The sequence below is a fragment of the Notolepis coatsorum genome, assembly GCF_963971535.1.
Source record: "Notolepis coatsorum genome assembly, chromosome: 2".
NCBI lineage: Eukaryota > Metazoa > Chordata > Actinopteri > Aulopiformes > Paralepididae > Notolepis > Notolepis coatsorum.
The window spans coordinates 130,570,215-130,590,600 of record NC_140166.1 but is presented as its reverse complement, the minus strand read 5'-3'; the positions used below and the strand labels follow the sequence as shown (position 1 = coordinate 130,590,600).

The 20,386-nt window shown below is 47.6% G+C and overlaps 1 protein-coding gene across 3 annotated transcripts in view; it reads left to right on the top strand.

Annotated features, from left to right (window-relative positions):
- LOC311224215 (phospholipid scramblase 1-like) overlaps positions 1 to 19,818 on the top strand; it is a 63,989-nt gene extending 44,171 nt beyond the window's left edge. For all 3 annotated transcript variants that reach the window (XM_084309108.1, XM_084309109.1, XM_084309110.1), the window contains exons 6-8: positions 10,509 to 10,673; positions 16,153 to 16,311; positions 19,656 to 19,818. In XM_084309108.1, the coding sequence (XP_084165234.1) occupies positions 10,509 to 10,673; positions 16,153 to 16,311; positions 19,656 to 19,679 (348 nt within the window). In that variant the 3' untranslated portion in view covers positions 19,680 to 19,818. The remainder of the gene's footprint in view (positions 1 to 10,508; positions 10,674 to 16,152; positions 16,312 to 19,655) is intronic.
- The last annotated feature ends 568 nt before the right edge of the window (positions 19,819 to 20,386 follow it).

Below are 20,386 nucleotides of genomic sequence, written 5' to 3'. Positions count from 1 at the left end.
CCTGGCCCCCCTGCACCTGGGACAGGACTGCTCCCAGCCCCTCCAAGCTGGCATCCGTATAGAGCCTGAACGGCTGGCCGTAATCAGCGAAGGCCAAGATGGGGGCCTCCAACAGGTTCATCTTCAGCTCCTCAAATGCCTGCTGACAGGGCAGCGCCCAGGTCACTGGTGCAGATGGTCGTCCAGCAGTGCCTTGGAGCAGTCGGTTAAGAGGGGCGGCGATCCGGGCAAAGCCAGGGACGAACCGCCTGTAGTACCCCACGAATCCCAGGAATGACTTCACCTGTTTGGCCGTGGTGGGCACAGGCCAGCTGCGGACGGCATGGGTCTTCTCTGGGTCAGTTGCCACCCCCTGGCCGCTGACGATATGTCCCAGGTACCTCACCTCCCGGTGGAACAACCTGCACTTCCCTGGCTGGAGTTTGAGACCATACTCCTGCAGGCGATGGAACACCATCTCGAGATGATCCAGGTGGCTCTGAAAGTCGGGGGAATAGACGATCACGTCATCCAGGTATATGAGGAGATGATCATTCACCTGACCACCCAGGCAACGCTGCATCAATCGTTGAAAGGTGGCGGGGGCATTGCACAGACCAAAGGGCATCCGCTCGAACTGGTACAACCGCAGTGGTGTGGCGAAGGCTGTCTTCTCCTGGTCCTCTGGCGCCACTTCCACTTGCCAATACCCACTGGCCAGATCCAGGGTGCTGTACCAGGTCGCCTGGGTCAGATTGGTCAACGATTCCTCTATCCGGGGCAGCGGGTATGCATCCTTGTGGGTCACAGCGTTCAGCTTCCGGTAGTCTACGCAGAAGCGCCAGAATCCATCCTTCTTGCAGACCAACACCACTGGGGCCGCCCATGGACTGGAGCTCTCGCATACCACCTTGCTGTCGACCATCCCCTGCAGCAGCGTCCTCAGCTCCGCGTATAGCTTGGGTGGAATCGGACGGTACCTCTCCCGAATCGGTGGTGCGGTTCCAGTGGGGATATTATGTTGAATCACCTTGGTACGTCCGAAGTCCTCCTCATGTGCAGCGAATACATGGGTCCATCGGTGCAGCAGGGCCGCGAGCTTAGCCTCTTGGTCTCCGGTCAGTCCCTCTCCTCTCAGATCTAGGGCCGGATGGTCGGCAAGGGGGGATTCAGCCACTCGACGCACATCCACTTCTACCACCCCAGGGCCGGTGTCCCTCAGAATCAGCTGGTTGGTCCCATGGATATCCTGCAGGGGGACCAAGGACACTGTGGCCAGGGAGCACCGCTGGGGGATCAGCACAGAGGAGAGGTGGGGGTTACAAATACGCAATGGCACCTTACCCCCCCGTACCCAGCTGATGGATCGAGCCACTTGCCAGCCACGCTCTCCTACCACCAGGTCAGTGTAGTCTTCTACTAACACCGGGCAGTCCAGGCGACTCATCCTTGGACTAACCTCTGCCCATACCACAATCTCCGACTCGGGAGGCACCAGGACAGGGGCCTGCTGCCGCAGTCTAGCTGTGCCGCTGGCCACATCAGCTGGGGGGGTGCTCTGTACCTGCTGACAGAGGTTAAACACCTTTTCCCACACCCTCCGGGCCGTTGGAGGAACCGTGGAGGTGAAAGCTTCCCGCCCCGGGTGTCCCCCCTGAAATATGCCCTCCCAACATTCTGAGATAACGTTCATGCCCAACAACCCATACTCCGTACTAATACAATCATCGCTTACAATCACCACTCCCCGACCCAGTACCTCAATACCGCCGATGGTAAAGTCCAGAACCACGTAGCCCACAAATGGAATTTGTAGCCCATTAGCCGCTCGCAGGGTCAGCCAGGGTAGTCCTCCAGGCCCTTGGAACCCTTCGCCCCCGAAATGGCACTGAAAGAATGATTTGCCAAACATAGTCACCTGTGAACCCGTGTCCAGCACACAGGGTATCTTCTTACCCCTAATCAGGACCTCTACCTCGGGACAGCGACCCACCATGGTTGGTCTCTGTAGGGCCTCTGTCGTACCTTCTGAACCGGTCACTTGCCCTGTAGTGACCGGGACTGTTGAAAATCCGGGGGAAGAGTGGGCCTACGCATGCAGTACCTCTCAATATGTCCCGCCTCCCCACAGTTCTTGCAGATCGGCCGACCCTGTTCATCCCACTGGTAGTTTCGCGGCTCCCGGTTGTCAGGGCGTCGGCGCGGCCGTGCAGAGGGTCTAGCTGAAGGGCCTGGCTGTTCCCACCTCTGGGCTGACTTGGGTCCAGGTCCAGAACCCCACATCTGGCTCCGTATTTCCTCTGCAAGGGTGCTCCCCAGCAGTGTCACCTGGTCACGTAGTTCCCTCTGTAGCTCCACCCGTAGCAAGTCTTTCAGCTGTTGTAGGCCGCTCTGGGATACTGCTTCGACGCCGGGAGGTGGGATAGCTGGGGCAGCTCGGGTCTGGCAAGCCGCCGCCACCTCAGTGGATGCTCGTTCCTCCCGCTCAATGGAGCTCGCTTCCTGCCGAACCTCCTCAAAAGTTGCCTCTGGGTTCCGTCTCAGGTGGCGCAGGAGTTCGCGCTTGATAGGGCCTTCCCGGAGGCCTTTAGTGAACTGCGCCCTCAGCCTCTTATTTTCCTCCCCTGCCCCATCTGGGTCACTAACCCTCCATAGGTACAGGCACTCTCTAAGGCGCAGGGTGAACTCCTCTATCCCTTCCTTCTCCGCCTGCTTACAACAAAAAAAAAACCTTCTTGAAGGGTATCAGAAGACCTATGGTCTCCGTACTTTAGGGTTAACGCCCTGATTACTTCCTTAGGGGAAGCTTTAATAGTGGCTGAGAGGAGCATGGCTTCTCTATGTGCAGGGCCATCAAGGGAGCTAAACAGGAAATCTATTCCCTGTGGGGAGGGCAATGTCTGTGCTCGCAAAAAGGCCTCGACCTGGGTTAGCCATTGACTATATTTAGTGGTCCCCGGTTCTCCACTAAACTTAGGGACCCAATGCGACCCCAAGTACCAGGGCATCATGACTGCTCGCATCCCCGCTTCTCTAACATTCTCGTCGACCATGTTTGCTGTGGACTATGGGGAAATCCTACCGACTACGCCAAAATATGTCACCTGACCCCCACGGGAAGCATCCAGGTCTAAGGCTAAGGTGTGCACATGCACGGATACTCTTCCCACAGGGGCCAGCCGACCCACCACCATGAATTTCCCCAGGACCACAAACAGACACGGGAGAATGCGCCGAGAAACAGTAAGAAAGCTTTTATTGCATAAAAATAGATCGTTTAATACAAGGTTAGATGTTAATATAAATAACTGGTCGGTTAGCCTATTTAAAAGACCCACGCCTCTTAAGCCTAGGGTAGTCTAAAAAGAGGAAGTGCTCCATGCCCCGTAAACCCACCCCCAGACGGTTACTCCCACCCACGTCACATATCCCCACCCCTGAGACACTACACACGTGAAGGCAAAAAGAGTCTACCCTGCACACGGGTCTATGACTTATCAAACGTCAATCAAACAAAGAATCACACTATACCACACGGTTCACTGCAAAACGTCCTGCAATAAGCATCGATATCACACTATCCCTCGGGGAGCCACGGCAAATGCTTTAGGGAGAATATAGGTAGATAAATACACACTAAGTGTTCACACGGTAAATTAAGGGGGTTTGGATAGGATAGTGGGTGTTGTTCACCACTAGGGGTTATGACCGGGCCTAGAATATTCCTCCCATATCCTAACCTAGGTCTGGGGCAGTGGAAGCGCTGAGTTACAAACAATACAAAAAGAAAGGTTATTAATAACCGGGGCCCGAAGCTGAGGGCCGGAAGGACGTCACCTCCTTCCGCTCCCGTAGCCCCTCTCGGCTTCGGGCTAAAAACTGTTCGGTCTGTACTGGGGTGTTTTAGGCCCTCCAAGCACCAGGCGTGCAATAATGTCCTTCCGCCTGCAATGAAAGGCACAGTCAGTAAGAGCACGGTTCCCCCCCCCCGTTCACGGGTTCGTCACAATGCACACTTGATTAGATATCCTCCATATGATTGAGAAAAGAGAGAGAAAAAGGTAGTTCACAGAGGATGGAGAATCCACAATACTAGGTTCCAATCTTCGACAGTATTACTGGCTTTACTGTATGCCGTTCCGATAATCTTCAGCTTTACGCCACTAATAATATTCCTAATTCAAATGCAGTCACTGTTCGTCTATGTCTTCATTTACCACTCGGGAAAATAGTTCGTTTGTTTAGGCACGTATTCCACTGTCTTGTGTTCTTTACTCACGGCGCCCGGTGTGGCGATAATGTCCCTCCGGTCTGAAGCTCCACTCGTTTCCACTCTGGAGGAAACACCGCAGTCGCCGCTATGAACTGGTTCCACTGGAGGAAAGGTAAAACACAAAAAGAGCCGTGTATCCTTGCAGCCCTGCGTCCTCTGCTAGCGTCCTCTCGACTCCCGTTTTCGTTCTGCCATTGTTCGTCATTGATTCTCCTTTCAGTAGCGCCAGCACTTCCGGGCACCGCCCCCGTCACGCCAGCCAGCCAATCACCTCGCGCTCCCTCCAACGATGCTTCCCAGCTGCGTAAGAAGAAGAGGGCACACATGTGTAGCCTGTATAACGTTTACATACGCTACCCCCCCCTGGTGGTCCTGCACTCGCCTGCTGTAGCTGTCGTCTGCACAAAATCACCATCCTCCCAAGATGGCTCTCTCCGCTCCCGTCAGGACCTCCTGGACTCCACTCTAAACACACAACAGGGACAGCATGGTGCAGTACAGCGACGGTACTTCACATATCATTATCAGCTGATATTTACTTGCCTTTTCCATCAGCCAGGTATGCCTTTAGGTCCTCTTCCAGACCATCCCGGGACACGTCCTCCTCTTTGGCTCCCGCAGGTATAGACACCCCCCATACAGATACCCCTAGACCCCCACCCGCGACATGTATGTTACAAGGCTTGAGTAAATTGTAATGAACCAAAGGAGAATATCAATTCTATTTAAAAAAAAAAATAAAATAGCTTTGACTGTGAATAACACCATGCTAAAATTGACCAGACCTGAAAAATCTAAGCAAATGAATAAAGGGAAGATGATTAAACAGAAGGTTTTGTAGATACAGTACTGAATTCTGCCATCTTTTTTATAATGTAAATTTCTCCACAATTTTCATCGTATTGCAACACCGTTTTTTGCAAGACGTTCACAGAAAGGTAGAGAAACTAACTGCGTTCTGTTTTATGGCAATAACGTTCAGGTTTGTGGGAGATAATCCCAAAAAATAAGAGAAATAAAAAAGTAAATCCAGAAGTCAGATGATTGACAGGGGCTGGTGTGAGCTGGGTAGGGTCGTTTTTCGAAATTCGAAAGCCCTGAGTCTCTTCCTTCAAAAGACTACACTCACTTTTGGCTGTGTCACTTCCTCCTGTCAATATGCGCCGGTTTCCGACTCAATGCCCTGAGATTTCTATAATCTTATATTTCACTAATAACAGTTAAAATAATTGGTAAACAAACGTAATGCGTAATCTCGGGCTTAAGAGGTTAACCCTGTGAGGCCCAAATTAAAAAGACATTAGCAACTTCAGAGGCCAGAGGGTGGGACATATAAACACATTACTATCAAATAGCATTGTGAGGCTGAACAACAGGACCAATTGATTATGTGGTTACATTTTTTTAAATAAACATTATTTTTTAAATGGCTAAAAGTGATTTTGTAATTTTGCAACCGTGGGTCTCACAGGGTACTTTTAACCCTGTGAGGCCCAAATAAAAAAGACATTAGCAACTTCAGAGGCCAGAGGGTGAGACCTATAAACACATGAAGGGTGCCGTGACTGAAAAAAAAGGTTGAGAAACGCTGGTATATGGTGTGGCTCTTTGTGGTACGGTACCACAGTCATTTTTGTGGCTCTTAGAGTGCTTTCTCACTCACCATTCCGGTCCGTTCCGGTCCGTACCGTCCTCATTCCGGGTTGGGTGCGAACTTCCCCCCTCCCTCTCCCCCCTCTAGTTTGTGTACACACTTAAGTCTTGGTTCGCTCCGGGTTCTGTTTACGGTTTGCGTTTTGAGCGTGTACGCTTGCCGTAGGCGATGATGTCACGCTCAAAAATGTAAACAGGAAGAGTGTTAACACGGCGGCGGAGACTGGATGCTGAAATAAAATAAACAAATATCCAATAAATATGAAGTTATATTTGAACCTCTGTTGTCAAGCCGTGTCAATATAACTCACCCCCTTTTCTCACGAATGGATGGTGTTGTAGAGTCCGCTTTTTGAGCGTTTCCCAGAGCTAACGCTAAGCTAACGGCTAACGCTAGTTAGCTTAGCCTATTACTAGTCTAGTATAGCCACTGTAGCACTTATTTTTCAGCAAAGAACGTGCAATAAACAAAACGGATACATTCACTGTGTGTTCTGCCTCTCATTTGTTGATGAAACAAAACTAACATCAACACAATTGAACACCAAAAGCGGAGTTTAGTCTCATCGGCGCCAATTTTGTTAGCTTACATGCTAACGTGAATGGAATATGCCAGTATAACAGTATAGCATTGTGGCTAGCATCTAACTTTAGCTCACGTAGTTAGCCAGCCAGCACCAAACTGATGATATCGGGAGCTATCAGTAGCTAGATAACATTAGAGACACAGCTGGTCTAATAGAAATAAATGCATTCGAACAAGAAACCAATGTATAGACATAGCAATGGCAAAAAAATTGCCAGGCCTAATGTGAGCCAGGGAAGAGCTGTGCTTTGTAACGTGGCTTCATGTTTTCATCCACTGATCTGTGAGGCTCCACATGCTTGTTGTTGAGGTCTGAACTCGCAAATTGCCCATAAATATCATTTTTGTGGGTATTGTCCAGTTGTTGCTGTGTGGTTTTATCTGCCCAAAATTCAAGCAAGCATGAAAGCATTACAGTAACGACGTTGTGTGTGTCACGCCCCCCGCTCCCACTGGCCCGCACCAGAGACCACCTATTTCATCGGTCCAGGTTCAGCGCCCCCGGGGACGAATCAGCGGGGGACGGGGGCGGGGGGGAGCGTTCTCACTCAGACGGACACACCCTTTTCTGGTTCGACCTGCCGCTGATTCAACCCCGAATGGTGAGTGAGAAAGGGCCCTTAGTCTTTGACTAGTTGGCCACCCCTGGTGTAGTGTATGCGTTTCTGAGTGTATGTGTGTCTGAGTGTATGTGTGTGTGTCTGAGTGTCTGTGTGTCTGAGTGTATATGTGTCTGAGTGTATGTGTGTCTGAGTGTATGTGTGTCTGAGTGTATACTTTAGGGGGCTTTCTCATTAGGAACGGGTGCTCCGCTCCGTCCTCGCTCCGTCTTTGAGTGCGAACTCCCCCCCTCCCTCTCCCCCCTCTGGTTTGTGTACACACACTGCAGTCTTGGTTCACTCTGGGTTTTGTTTACGGTTTGCGTTTTGAGCGTGTAAGCTGCCGTAGGCGATGATGTCACACTCTAACGTCAACACATGGAACAGTTGAACATACGGAGATGGAAACTGGATGCCCGATATAAAGAAACGAATAACCAATAAATATGAAGTTATCTTTGAACCTCTGTTGTCAAGCCTTGTCAATATAACCCACCCCCTTTTCTCACAAATGGAACTGGTGTCGTGGAGTCCGCTTTGAACATTTTCCAGGGTTAGCGGCTAACGCTAGTTAGCTTAGCCTAGTTATTGGATAACTAGTTAACAGCTAACGTTAGCCCATTGCTCGCGTCAATTATATTGCATGTCATTGAAGGTCCGTGCTGGTCTGTGTCTAATGAAATTACAATTGCATGTCATTGAAGGTCCAAGCTGGTCTGTGTCTATAATGAAATGAGAGGAAAGCTCTGCGCTAAAGCAAGTCTCATCTCAGCCGCGACGTGACAACATACTCGATGTTATATAAAAATTATCTTGCGGTCTACTTGAAAATCAGCCTGCAATCTACCGGTCGATCACGGCCGACTGGTTGGGCACCACTGGTCTATAGAAATAAATGCATTCGAACAAGAAACCAATGTATAGACATAGCAATGGCTAAACAATTGCCAGGCCTAATGCGAGCCAGGGAAGTCTTGGGCTTGTAACGTGGCTTCATCTAGAAGTTTTCATCCACTGAGCCGTGAGACTCAACATGCTTGTTTGGTTGAGGTCTGAACTCGCCAAATTGCCCATAAATATCGTCTTTGTGGGATACAAAATTTTAAAAAAATATAAAAAATATACCAACAGTCGACTAACAGCAAATTTTGGCCAATCATAGTCGACCATCCAAATCCTTAGTCGGGGACAGCCCTACTGTCCGGTGATCTGGGGAAGTGCTGGAAGAGAGAAACTGGGAAAACTACAAATGACACAGAACAAAGCAGCGCGCCTTGCTCTGAAGTGTAGGAAAAGGTCAAACATAGTAAGTATGCATGAAAAACTGTCATGGTTAATGGTAGAACAAAGACTAAATGTAAATATCATAATGTTTTTTAGAAATATATATAAGAACAAAAAACCTGCTTATCTATATGACGAGATACAATTCACAATAAACAGACACAGTTACTCCACCAGGCATGTGTCCATGGAAAGATGTACTGTAAGGATGCCAAGAACAAATGCAATGAAAAGGACTGTGATGTATAGAGCCATGACTGCATGGAATTCCTTACCACCTGCATTAACACTTTGAGTGCCACGCCGGGTTTTCCTTTTTACCCCCTGAATGCCACCATCGGCGCCAATGTTAACGTTAATATCGCCTAATCTATGTTTTAAATTATGGCTATGTGTCTAATCTGCCCATCGCATTATCAAAGACTATTTTCCAGTCAGTGCTGTCAAGGCAGATTGGTTTTTTATCGCGTCATTTCCGTTTCAGAGCATTTAGAAAAGCACCCGTTTTCAGATAAAAAACAGCCCATTCTGGACCATTCTATGAAAATCGTCTTTTACTGGAATATTCCACAACGTTGATATTTGTCGGCCTTTTTATGAATAGTTTTCAAATAAACGCTAGATGATCAATATTATACGTGCACGCAAGCACATTCGGGCCGCGCACGGATAATCGCCGCGTTGATTTCCTCTCTGACTTTTACAGTGAAACCGAAAGAGCCCATTTCACAAAACAGCTTATAACTTCATCAAAATTAGTCTGATTATCCTAACACTGATAACATAGAGTCCTTACCTGACATCAGATGGTATCCAACTGGTATATTCCAATTCCTGATCACCATTCGAAAAAATCGATAAGTGTATAGATCCAACGCGATACAGTAGAACTCCATGATCAGCGGGGCTCAGAGGATCCAGAATGAACTCTGGTAACCCCGGCTGGATCAGTGGACTGGAAAATGTGGAGTACCGGATTTTTTTCCCCATCCATTTTCATTGAGTCCATTCCAAAATCCCTTATGTCATCTGAAAGACGATAGGGGGCGCTTTTTTCCACATAGAATCTCCGGCGGTGCTCGTGTATACTCGGGTAGGCTCGCGTGATGCAATATGATTTCAGATCGCTAAAAAAAATAATAATAATAATTCCGAGAAATCTCATGAGTGGCTTTCAACCACATAAAAATAAACCTGAGATATCTCGTGTGTGGCAGTTAAAGTGTTAACTAGGGTTGAAGAAAAACAGACATTTAAAAAACACCTTAAAAATCATATAAGAAAGAATGGTACTGTCAGTTAAGTAAACATAGTGGGTGATTGAGAAGATGGGTATGTGTGATTGGTGAACTTAGATATTTTATTATAATATTTGTATGTGTTATTGATTGTATTGTATTGATTTTATTGTATTGTATTGATTTGTGTGGACCCCAGTAATAGTAGCCTATGCCTGTGGCAATGGCTAATGGGGATCCGAATAAACTAAACTAAACTCCACGCGTAGCCATGGGATGGGGGATGATATCTGCCACAATATGTTTGCCAGAACATAAAAACAAAATAGAAAAAAACATTTAAAAAAGAAATTTACTTGCCAATGCGCTGTCACCTACCCACAACCCCACTTTGGGTCGCGACCCGTAGTTTGAGAACCGCGGCTCTAGGCAAAAGAGCTCTTCTGGGAATTGTGCTTTCTTTACTTTTTTGTTTTGGTTTGATATGTGGGCGTGAGTTTAGCAACATGTGAATCTCTCCAGATCTCTCTTGGTAGAGCCTGAGGTGTGTCCAGAGCAACACCTCCCCTATACCCACTGAAATCCAACCCACACATCAGACAAAAACAAAACATTTAAACAAAGTTCAATACCGAGAAGGGTTCTTTTGCCTACATTACAGATTCTACCTCTGACCATATTGAACAGCTGAGGTAGGAGGACACAATCATAGATCTTGAGAGCATAGAAAATACCCTACTCCCTGGCAAGTTGAAACTTTGCTGCTTGCAGTTTGAGCCATAATATGTGGTTTCCGTCATCAAAGTCGACAAACACAAGAGACATTTGAATCCTATATGTGTTGTGTGAATTGGTCTGCAGATTCAAATAAAGCTAGATGTGTCTGTCAACCACAGATGGAGATCCAAGCGCCACCGGGCACCACCATCGGTTACGTGAAGCAGAACTGGCACCCCTGTCTTCCACGTTTCTCCATCCAGGGGGCCGACGAGGAGACAGTCATGAAACTGGAGGGACCCTTCTGCACCTTCAACCTTTGCTGTGGGGACGTCCACTTTGAGGTGAGAAAGGACTAAGTGTAGGAATTGTTAAGGTTTTGCAGCAGTTAGTGAAGCATATTCAAGTCACGGGGCACATTTAAATAATAGAGACCATTCACGGAATGTTTAGAATGCCCGTTTGTCAGGGCGGCTACGTGGCGTAGTGGGCAAGGCGCTCGCCACAAAATCTGGAGACGCTGGGCTCGCCTGTTCGAGCCCAGCGCTCGACATTTGCTTTCAGTTTAGCTGGTCGTCCACAGTAATACACATTGGCCGTATTACGGGGAGGGAAACTGAAGGGTGGGGATCGGGCGTTGTGGACAGCGACTCCTACAGGTCGGTTGGTGCGCCTGCGCAGTAGAATCAGGAAGTGTCGGGGGCAGCGTGAGCCTCCCACGCGTTACTCCTCGCCACTGAGAGATCGAGCTGCGCAGGTGAAAAGATGCGACTGCTGTTACCTCAAGTACCGGAGGGGACTTGTGCTATGTATGACTTAGTCCACATTGCAGCCGGCTTGTGGGAGGCAAGAAACAGCGTCCGTGACAGGGCAGGGTTGAATTGGATGATACGAAATTGGGATGGGAGAAAATATAGAAAATGGGAGAAAAAGTGGATAAAAAAAAGAATGCCCGTTTGTCCTCCATGTTGGAAGAAACAATGGGCTGTTGATCGGAAAATGTTTTTTTGAATGCATTAATCGCATGACTTGCTTGTGTTAATTGTGTACAGAAGCTAAATGCATCTGTAGGGGCTGCAGTCAAAAATAAATACATGACAAAATGGTTAAAGAAGGTAATCATGGGGCCCAGGAGTCTTCAATAACTTTCATGAATACATTTGTTCTGATGTAACAATATCTTTGTTGGCAGACGGCTCCTTCAGACAATCTCTGTTAACATTACTGCTACCAAGCATAATCAGCAAGCATAGCGTAGCTTCACCTGTTAACATTACTGCTACCAAGCATAATCAGCAAGCATAGTGTAGCTCCACCTGTTAATAAAGATCGGACGGCCCGAATGCGGGCCGCCACACACTCATGTGCACATCGCAGCACTTTTCCCTCGTCTGTCGGCTCTGGGCTGCGTTTTCGCCAATCAACCAATACATTGTTGGAAAGTTGAATTTGCTGCCTTTCGATCGTCACCCCACTCAACGTATTGCGTGATTCCATTCTCGAGTTACAAGACGAAACATGCGGCGAGCGTCATTTGATAAGCCGTTCGGATGAGTGACCACGTCCACTCCAGTTGTGAACGGTCCTGAACTGACCAGTCACTGCTGATGGCGAAAATGATTGACCACTGTTGTAGCCAAGGAGCGTCATAAGAAAACAACAGAACGCACGCCCAGAGGCAGCCTTTATTGTTGCAGATTTTAATCACTCCAACCTAAAGTCTGTTCTCCCCATATTTCACCAGCATGTCTCTTGTCCAGTGTTGGGAAAGTTCACTTTCTACATTAACTAGTTCAGTTCACAGTTCACAAATTTTTAAATGAACTGGCTCAGTTCATAGTTCATAATTCAAAATGTTTAACTAAAGTTCATGGTTTAAACAATTAACTAGTTTATAGTTATTTTTTCAATATGTTGCTGCAAGCTATTATTTGTCAAAATGATTGCCACAACCCATATAGAACCACAGACAGCAATCAGAATACTGGCATTTCCATCACACTGTGATTATTTATCAGTGTTTCCCCTACCATTGCCTTGAAGGGGCGACACAGTCCCGCGTAACGAGTCTCTCTCTCTGCACACAACACGCACACACCAAAACCTGTGTGTGTGTGCCCGTCCCAAATCTGGCACACTTTTGAACGAAGTTATACTGTGATAGAGCGCCGAGAATGAACGCGTTCACAATTACGTCCATCTAGCGGAAATACAGTATGTTCAGTTCACGTCGCCCAAAATATGAACGAGTTCATGAACGCGTTCAGGTACATCACTGCTCTTGTCCCACAAGAGGAGACAAGACATTAGACCATGTTTACACCAATATAGCTGATGCATATAAATCTCCCACCTGGGACAATCTGACCACCTCTCTTTGTTTATGCTCCCAAAATACACCCCACTCATCAAACATGTGAAGCCCTCAGTTAGAACAGTCATAATATAGCCTGAGGGGGCAGACAGTGGTTCTAACACACAGACTGGAGTATGTTTGCCACTCAGGCCTCCATGGACTCCTAAACATACATTGACTCCTAAACCTCCTCTATTGTTGACCACATCAACTACATTGACAGTGTCACCACCCTAAAACAGATCACTACATTCCCCAAACAGAAGCCGTGGATGAACAAAGAGGTCAATTCACTACTAAAGGCACGTGACACTGCTTTTAGATCTGGTGATGCGCAGGCCTATACTGTTCAGCCAGGACTAACCTGAATAGGGGAATCAAGTGGGCCAAGCACAGCCACAAGCTAAGGGTTGAAGAGCACTTCACCAACTCTGACCCCTGATGCAGGTGGCAGGGCATCCAGGCCATCACAGATTACAAACCCACCAACAACCAGGACCCGAGCTCCGGACCACCCTAGAGGTGGACGGGGGAGACAACCGGGGAGACAACCCCCAAAGAGGTTGATCCCTCAAACCTGGCAACAGGTCAAGAGCGTAACTCGACCTGTGCCCGGAGCACTGCGGACTAGACAGGCGCCTAAGGGGTCTACTGAGAACAGCACCCCGGCGGAAGGGGCGTTCGGTATGCTGTGCACCATGTCGCAGCCTCCACAAAACCCGACCCCCTATAGAGGCTGAGGCAGAGAAGGCTGACACGATTGGCAGATGTCATGAAAAGTGCGGGGGCACACTCGCAGGCAGACGGGGTCAAGCCCGGCCTAAACCCGAGAGTCGACTCTGCTACCAACACACCAGGGAACCAACCACCCCCCTATGTTTAGTTTAACACGAGGCAGTTGTTCCCTTAACCCCCCCAAGAAAAACTCCGAAACACAACTGCGCGTATACACCGGCTATACAGGCAGTACAAGCGTTTCAGTTTTCAAGAAGGGTTTAACCCAGGCCAACAGGTCGACGAGAACGAGTCCGGACCTGGGCCCGGCGGACCGGGACGTACACAGGGACACCAGAAGGGTACAATAGAACCACCTCGACAGCCCCCTCCCAGCCCCGCCAAGCTGGGAGGGGCGAAAAAGAATGGAGAAGGACCAGGCTCCTTAGGACAGCGCAAGGTACAACACAATATGGACCAAGCAACTGCAAAGGATAACTCGTAGTGACGTAATCACGAACACACCTCCATAACATCAAACCCGGCGACGCCCGGGCCAACCCGGCATTTCCCCCCCGAAAAAAGCACAAAGTCCTTCAGGGTACCAGAACAGCAGATCTGCGCCCCGGCGGACAACGGGTTAACTGACCTGGTCCGGCGCGACCAGAACCAGTCCTGTGTCCTAATCACGGCACCATCCCCAGTCCTAAGAGGGGGGTAGGTACGCGTGTCGATCTAAAACATCACAGAGGGCGCCACCAAGATGGTCAGAACATGAACGCACCGCGCCCGGCGGCCCACCCCATGGGCATGAGACCCCTCCGCCAATGTTTCGATCTACTCCGTCATCTCCCCCCAGAGATGAGCGAGAATTCGTCGAGACTAACCTAGTACACTGGCGCTCGGAAGAGATCAAATCTCCATTCCTGTTGCTCTACAAAAAACGCAGTTTCTATAATGAGCAACCAAGGCGTGCCAGCCCATGCGTGGTTCCACACTGAAGCACCCAGGGCCAGCGCTATGTACACACGTCGAGACCCAAAACACATCAATGGCAATTCTAACAAGAACCCATATAACGTTCCCTCCATGCCGCCTGGGACGAGCGGTAGGAAGCTGGCCAAAAGACACAGATATGGGCCCCATATGACGCGTCTGAGGGAAAGAAACCCTGTCAACACTGCTCTGTATAAAGAGAGGGGACAGGAACCCCCAGAGAGACCTCCCACGTGAGTAATAATTGAAAAGATATATGTAAACATTGAGCTACGTGACCAAAAGCTCAACACATATGCAATAGAGAGCAGAGCAGAAAACAAAGTTTCCACGCACCGCATAACTCGATCTTGACAATGACAGCAGGTCCACAACATGGAGCCTGAAAAAAACTCACGGAAGCCTCACGACCAATAGAAACCCGCCCAGTGACGTATTCTATGGCCGGGGAAATTCCGTGACCCACCTGCCCAAATATGGCGTTGGACCAGGTCACTCCCCCCCCCCCCCCTCTCCCCACCATGTGACGCGCTGACCCGACAACGTGACAGGAAGACCGAAGAACAGGAGGTCCAACCCCCTGGCCAATCAGAAAACGGGGGGGAGGGGTTTATCAGTTCACCCCCTTATGACCCCATACCCCGGATACGATGAAAACAAACAAGCAGCGATGATACCAGTTTACCTAACATGCTACATGAAAAGCGTATATCCACTAGGATAAGCTCAACCATCTGCACGCCAGCCACAGACGATAAACTCGTTTGCGAAAAAACTGGTTTTTATACAAGGCTTTAGGCTCATGTGCGAACACGTCATCGTCTTTATATACTTCACCAACTAAAGAGAAACACAGACGTTTAAAGAGAGGGTCAAAAATACCTCCACTGGGGCTTCGAACAAGAGAGCTCTCGCCCCCTCCATATGATCCTCAGTCTCCATCGGAAATGGAGACGAGGCAAGAGAACTCTCGTCCGGCTCCAGCACAACATCAAAGCCTGGCCGTTTGCCCCTGCTGCTCGCCGCCTTACGACGAGAGCGAGCAGAGGCGAAGAGTCTGCGTCGCAAATCCCCTGCCACCAGAGGAGCTGTCGGCCTATCGTCTGACTGTCCACTGGCGGGGGAAACAGGGCCGGAACCAGGCCATCTCACGGGAGATGGAGGCTCAACGGCCCCTCGGAGAGGCAAACTCACCACCGGGCGCCGCCTGGGCATATCTGACCGCCACGACCGTGGAGCCAGAGACGCCCCAGGACGCACGGAGGACGCCGCAATGGAGAAGCGCTGGTGAAGGGTGACGTTGTGAGCGTCCAAACCCTCCGAAGGTGCAAACATTATGTCTTAGCTTTTCTCGTAAATTGGCGAGAGAGAGAAAAATAAGATACAATGTCCACGTAGCTCCTTTCCAACAACTATTTCAGCACTAAACTCAAGTGGTGTATACAGACACTTGTCGGTGGTGAAAATAGGGAAGGAGCTGTTAGTATGGCCACATCCCCGCTTATGTAGAGGAGCGGATGTGGGTGTGGCCAGGCGGATGGGTGTGTACATGTGAAGAAATGTAAAAAATTGAAAATGGGAGAAAAAGTGGATAAAAAAAAATAAAGCTTCACGTAAACTAAAGTTTATTGTATTTAATAAATAAACCAAATAACAACCTGATCTATTATATACTGTATAGTGTGTACTGTATACTATCTACATCTTCATTATATATCACTGGTAACAACATGGTTTTGTACTTTAACCCTCTGTAGCTGAAGGGGAAAGATGGTGGCAGCATTGGTCGCATCACCAAGCAGTGGAGCGGCCTTCTGAAAGAGGCCTTCACAGACACAGACAACTTTGGCATCCAGTTTCCCCTGGATATGGACGTAAAGATGAAGGCTGTGTTAATGGGAACCTGCTTCCTCATTGTAAGTCTTTACAATGCGCAGCGTTCGACACGGTAGACCACGGCATCCTGTTAGACAGGCTCAGGGAGTGGGTGGGCCTCACCGGGAGCACCTTAAGTTAGTTTACCTCCTACCTTCAGGAGAGAAGTTTTGCCGTGGCTGTTGGCCCCTTTAAATCAGACCCTTCACCCCTCTCGTGCGGCATACCACAGGGATCTGTGCTTGTGCCAATCCTTTGTGCGCTCTACATGCTCCCCCTAGGCCTTCTCATCAGCTCATTTAAGGGCATCTCCTACCACTGCTACGCGGATGACATCCAATTATATTTCTCCTTCAAACCTGAAAACGTAGACAAATTAAATATCCTGCACGAGTCGAAAGTTGGATGGGTAGCAATTTCCTGCAGCTCAATGCGGCAAAAATAGAGGTACTGATCATAGCACCAGATAGCATTGCCTCAAAAGTAGCCTCGCACATGGGTTCCCTTAAAAGCAATGTGCGCCCCCACTTAAGACCTCTGGGTCATCTTCAATCTGGACAAATATGTCAAAAATCTGACTCGCAATTGTCTCTTTCACTTAAGAAACATTTCAAAACTCCGGTCCATCATATCGCACAACGAGCTGGAGACGGCTGTACGCGCCTTTATCTCTTCCAGACTCGATTATTGTAATTAACTCTTCATCTGTCTAAATAAGAAATCCATTGTTCAACTTCAGTTGGTCCAAAACGCAGCTGCCAGGCTACTCACTAGGTCAAAAAAATCATGCCACATCACCCCCATCCTTGCTTCCCTGCACTGGCTCCCGGTAAACACCAGGATACATTTGAACCCCTTCACTGCCACACGACAGAAGGTTAACCCTTTACTATCACACAACCGACGGTCGCAGCTGTGCACCAGTGAACGGGTTAAGGTCCTGGTGTTCGCCTACAGAGTCCTCCATGGGCAAGCCCCCCCCCCCCTACATTAATGAGCTCATTCACCCACTTTACTTACTTGTTTTGCTTAAACCTTCACTATGCAGTTTTTCCATGAAAACAATGTTGCTTCTTTAGCAAGCAAGAAGAAATCCTCCCAACAGTGATGCATGAAACACAGTGAAGCCTGACTGCCAGTTTCATTTCTACAGTGATGCATGAAACACAGTGAAGCCTGACTGCCAGTTTCATCTCTACAGTGATGCATGAAACACAGTGAAGCCTGACTGCCAGTTTCATTTATACAGTGATGCATGAAACACAGTAAAGCCTGACTGCCAGTTTCATTTCTACAGTGATGCATGAAACACAGTGAAGCCTGACTGCCAGTTTCATTTCTACAGTGATGCATGAAACACAGTAAAGCCTGACTGCCAGTTTCATTTCTACAGTGATGCATGAAACACAGTGAAGCCTGACTGCCAGTTTCATCTCTACAGTGATGCATGAAACACAGTGAAGCCTGACTGCCAGTTTCATTTCTACAGTGATGCATGAAACACAGTGAAGCCTGACTGCCAGTTTCATCTCTACAGTGATGCATGAAACACAGTGAAGCCTGACTGCCAGTTTCATTTCTACAGTGATGCATGAAACACAGTGAAGCCTGACTGCCAGTTTCATCTCTACAGTGATGCATGAAACACAGTGAAGCCTGACTGCCAGTTTCATTTCTACAGTGATGCATGAAACACAGTGAAGCCTGACTGCCAGTTTAATTTCTACAGTGATGCATGAAACACAGTGAAGCCTGACTGCCAGTTTCATCTCTACAGTGATGCATGAAACACAGTGAAGCCTGACTGCCAGTTTCATTTCTACAGTGATGCATGAAACACAGTGAAGCCTGACTGCCAGTTTCATTTCTACAGTGATGCATGAAACACAGTGAAGCCTGACTGCCAGTTTCATTTCTACAGTGATGCATGAAACACAGTGAAGCCTGACTGCCAGTTTCATTTCTACAGTGATGCATGAAACACAGTGAAGCCTGACTGCCAGTTTCATTTCTACAGTGATGCATGAAACACAGTGAAGCCTGACTGCCAGTTTCATCTCTACAGTGATGCATGAAACACAGTGAAGCCTGACTGCCAGTTTCATTTCTACAGTGATGCATGAAACACAGTGAAGCCTGACTGCCAGTTTCATCTCTACAGTGATGCATGAAACACAGTGAAGCCTGACTGCCAGTTTCATTTCTACAGTGATGCATGAAACACAATGAAGCCTGACTGCCAGTTTCATTTCTACAGTGATGCATGAAACACAGTGAAGCCTGACTGCCAGTTTCATCTCTACAGTGATGCATGAAACACAGTGAAGCCTGACTGCCAGTTTCATTTCTACAGTGATGCATGAAACACAGTGAAGCCTGACTGCCAGTTTCATTTCTACAGTGATGCATGAAACACAGTGAAGCCTGACTGCCAGTTTCATTTCTACAGTGATGCATGAAACACAGTGAAGCCTGACTGCCAGTTTCATTTCTACAGTGATGCATGAAACACAGTGAAGCCTGACTGCCAGTTTCATTTCTACAGTGATGCATGAAACACAGTGAAGCCTGACTGCCAGTTTCATTTCTACAGTGATGCATGAAACACAGTGAAGCCTGACTGCCAGTTTCATCTCTACAGTGATGCATGAAACACAGTGAAGCCTGACTGCCAGTTTCATCTCTACAGTGATGCATGAAACACAGTGAAGCCTGACTGCCAGTTTCATTTCTACAGTGATGGGGAAGCAACTCTGATTGTTTTACACTGGAAGAAGTTTAACTGCAGCAAAACTGCAGGACCCTCAAGAGAAATACAATTTGGTTGAAGTTACTAAGTACAACTTTGTATAAAAAAGTGACAACTGCAATGTATACATTTATAACATAATACATTGATAACATATAACATACAATTAACTGGCATGATCGGGGGAAACATATACCAGTCAATTGAAAGTGAAAACGTAAGGGATATTTCACTTTAGTAGAAACTGTAAAAAATAATTTACAAATAAGATAGCAACCACTGCTATCCCTGCCATCCTTCTGAAGTACTGTATAAACAAACTGCAGCTGTGCAGATTTAAATAAAACAGACACCTCTGAGTCAAATGTATATATTTCTATTGACATTGGATGTATCCTTTTATTAAAGCAGAACATCAACATCTCAACAACATGTGAGAAACAATTGGAGGACAACCCTTATTAGGGTTAGAAATCAAGGTTCAGGGTTAGAAATCAAGGTTCAGGGTTAGAAATCAAGGGTCAGGGTTAGAAATCAAGGGTCAGGGTTAGAAATCAAGGGTTAGGGTTAGAAATAAAGAGAAAGAAATTGAGAATGTTTGACACTTTGTTTTCCTTTTTCCTTTTCACCTCACAGGACTTCCTGTACTTCGAGAAGTAACAAGTAAGCAGCGCAGCTGTCTCTTCATAACAGAGGAAAATGGAGAGGAAAAAGATGGACTTTCTCTAAACTCCACCATGTGGCAAGACAAGCCAATAACAGAATATTCGGTTAATAAATAAAAATATGATATTATTTACTCATCAGTATTACCTCTTTGTATAGTTGATAAGCTGGTTTCACTTTAATTGTTTGGTTATAATTGGTTTGTAATGTACTGGTACCCACCCCTCTGGGAAGACCAAGGCCAGATTAAGAATTCAGAGGCCTCTGGGCCAGACTCTTGTGGAGGCCCCCACACACACATACACGTGCATGCACGCATGCACAGTGGCGTTTTTATATGTAAAACAGTGGTGGGGCAGCCACTAACCAAGGCTACATACCAGGCAAACTACAGTAATCAAAATGACAGTAATCGTTGTTCGCAAATTTCACACCACATATCAGGCATAGCTACAGGTAAGCCTGCATTGTTAGTCAAGTCAAGTCAAGTCAAGAGTTTTATTTGTCACGGCATACAAGTATACAATGAAATGCGGGTGGTCTTGCCCGCGACAATGTGCAATACAGTAGTACAACATATAATAGAATAAAATTAAAATAAAAACAACATTGTGCAATAAACAGGTAACATAGTGGGGCATCTCGGTATTTGTACATAAGTTATTTACAGAGCATGGAGGACATGCTAGGTCCTTTGGTAG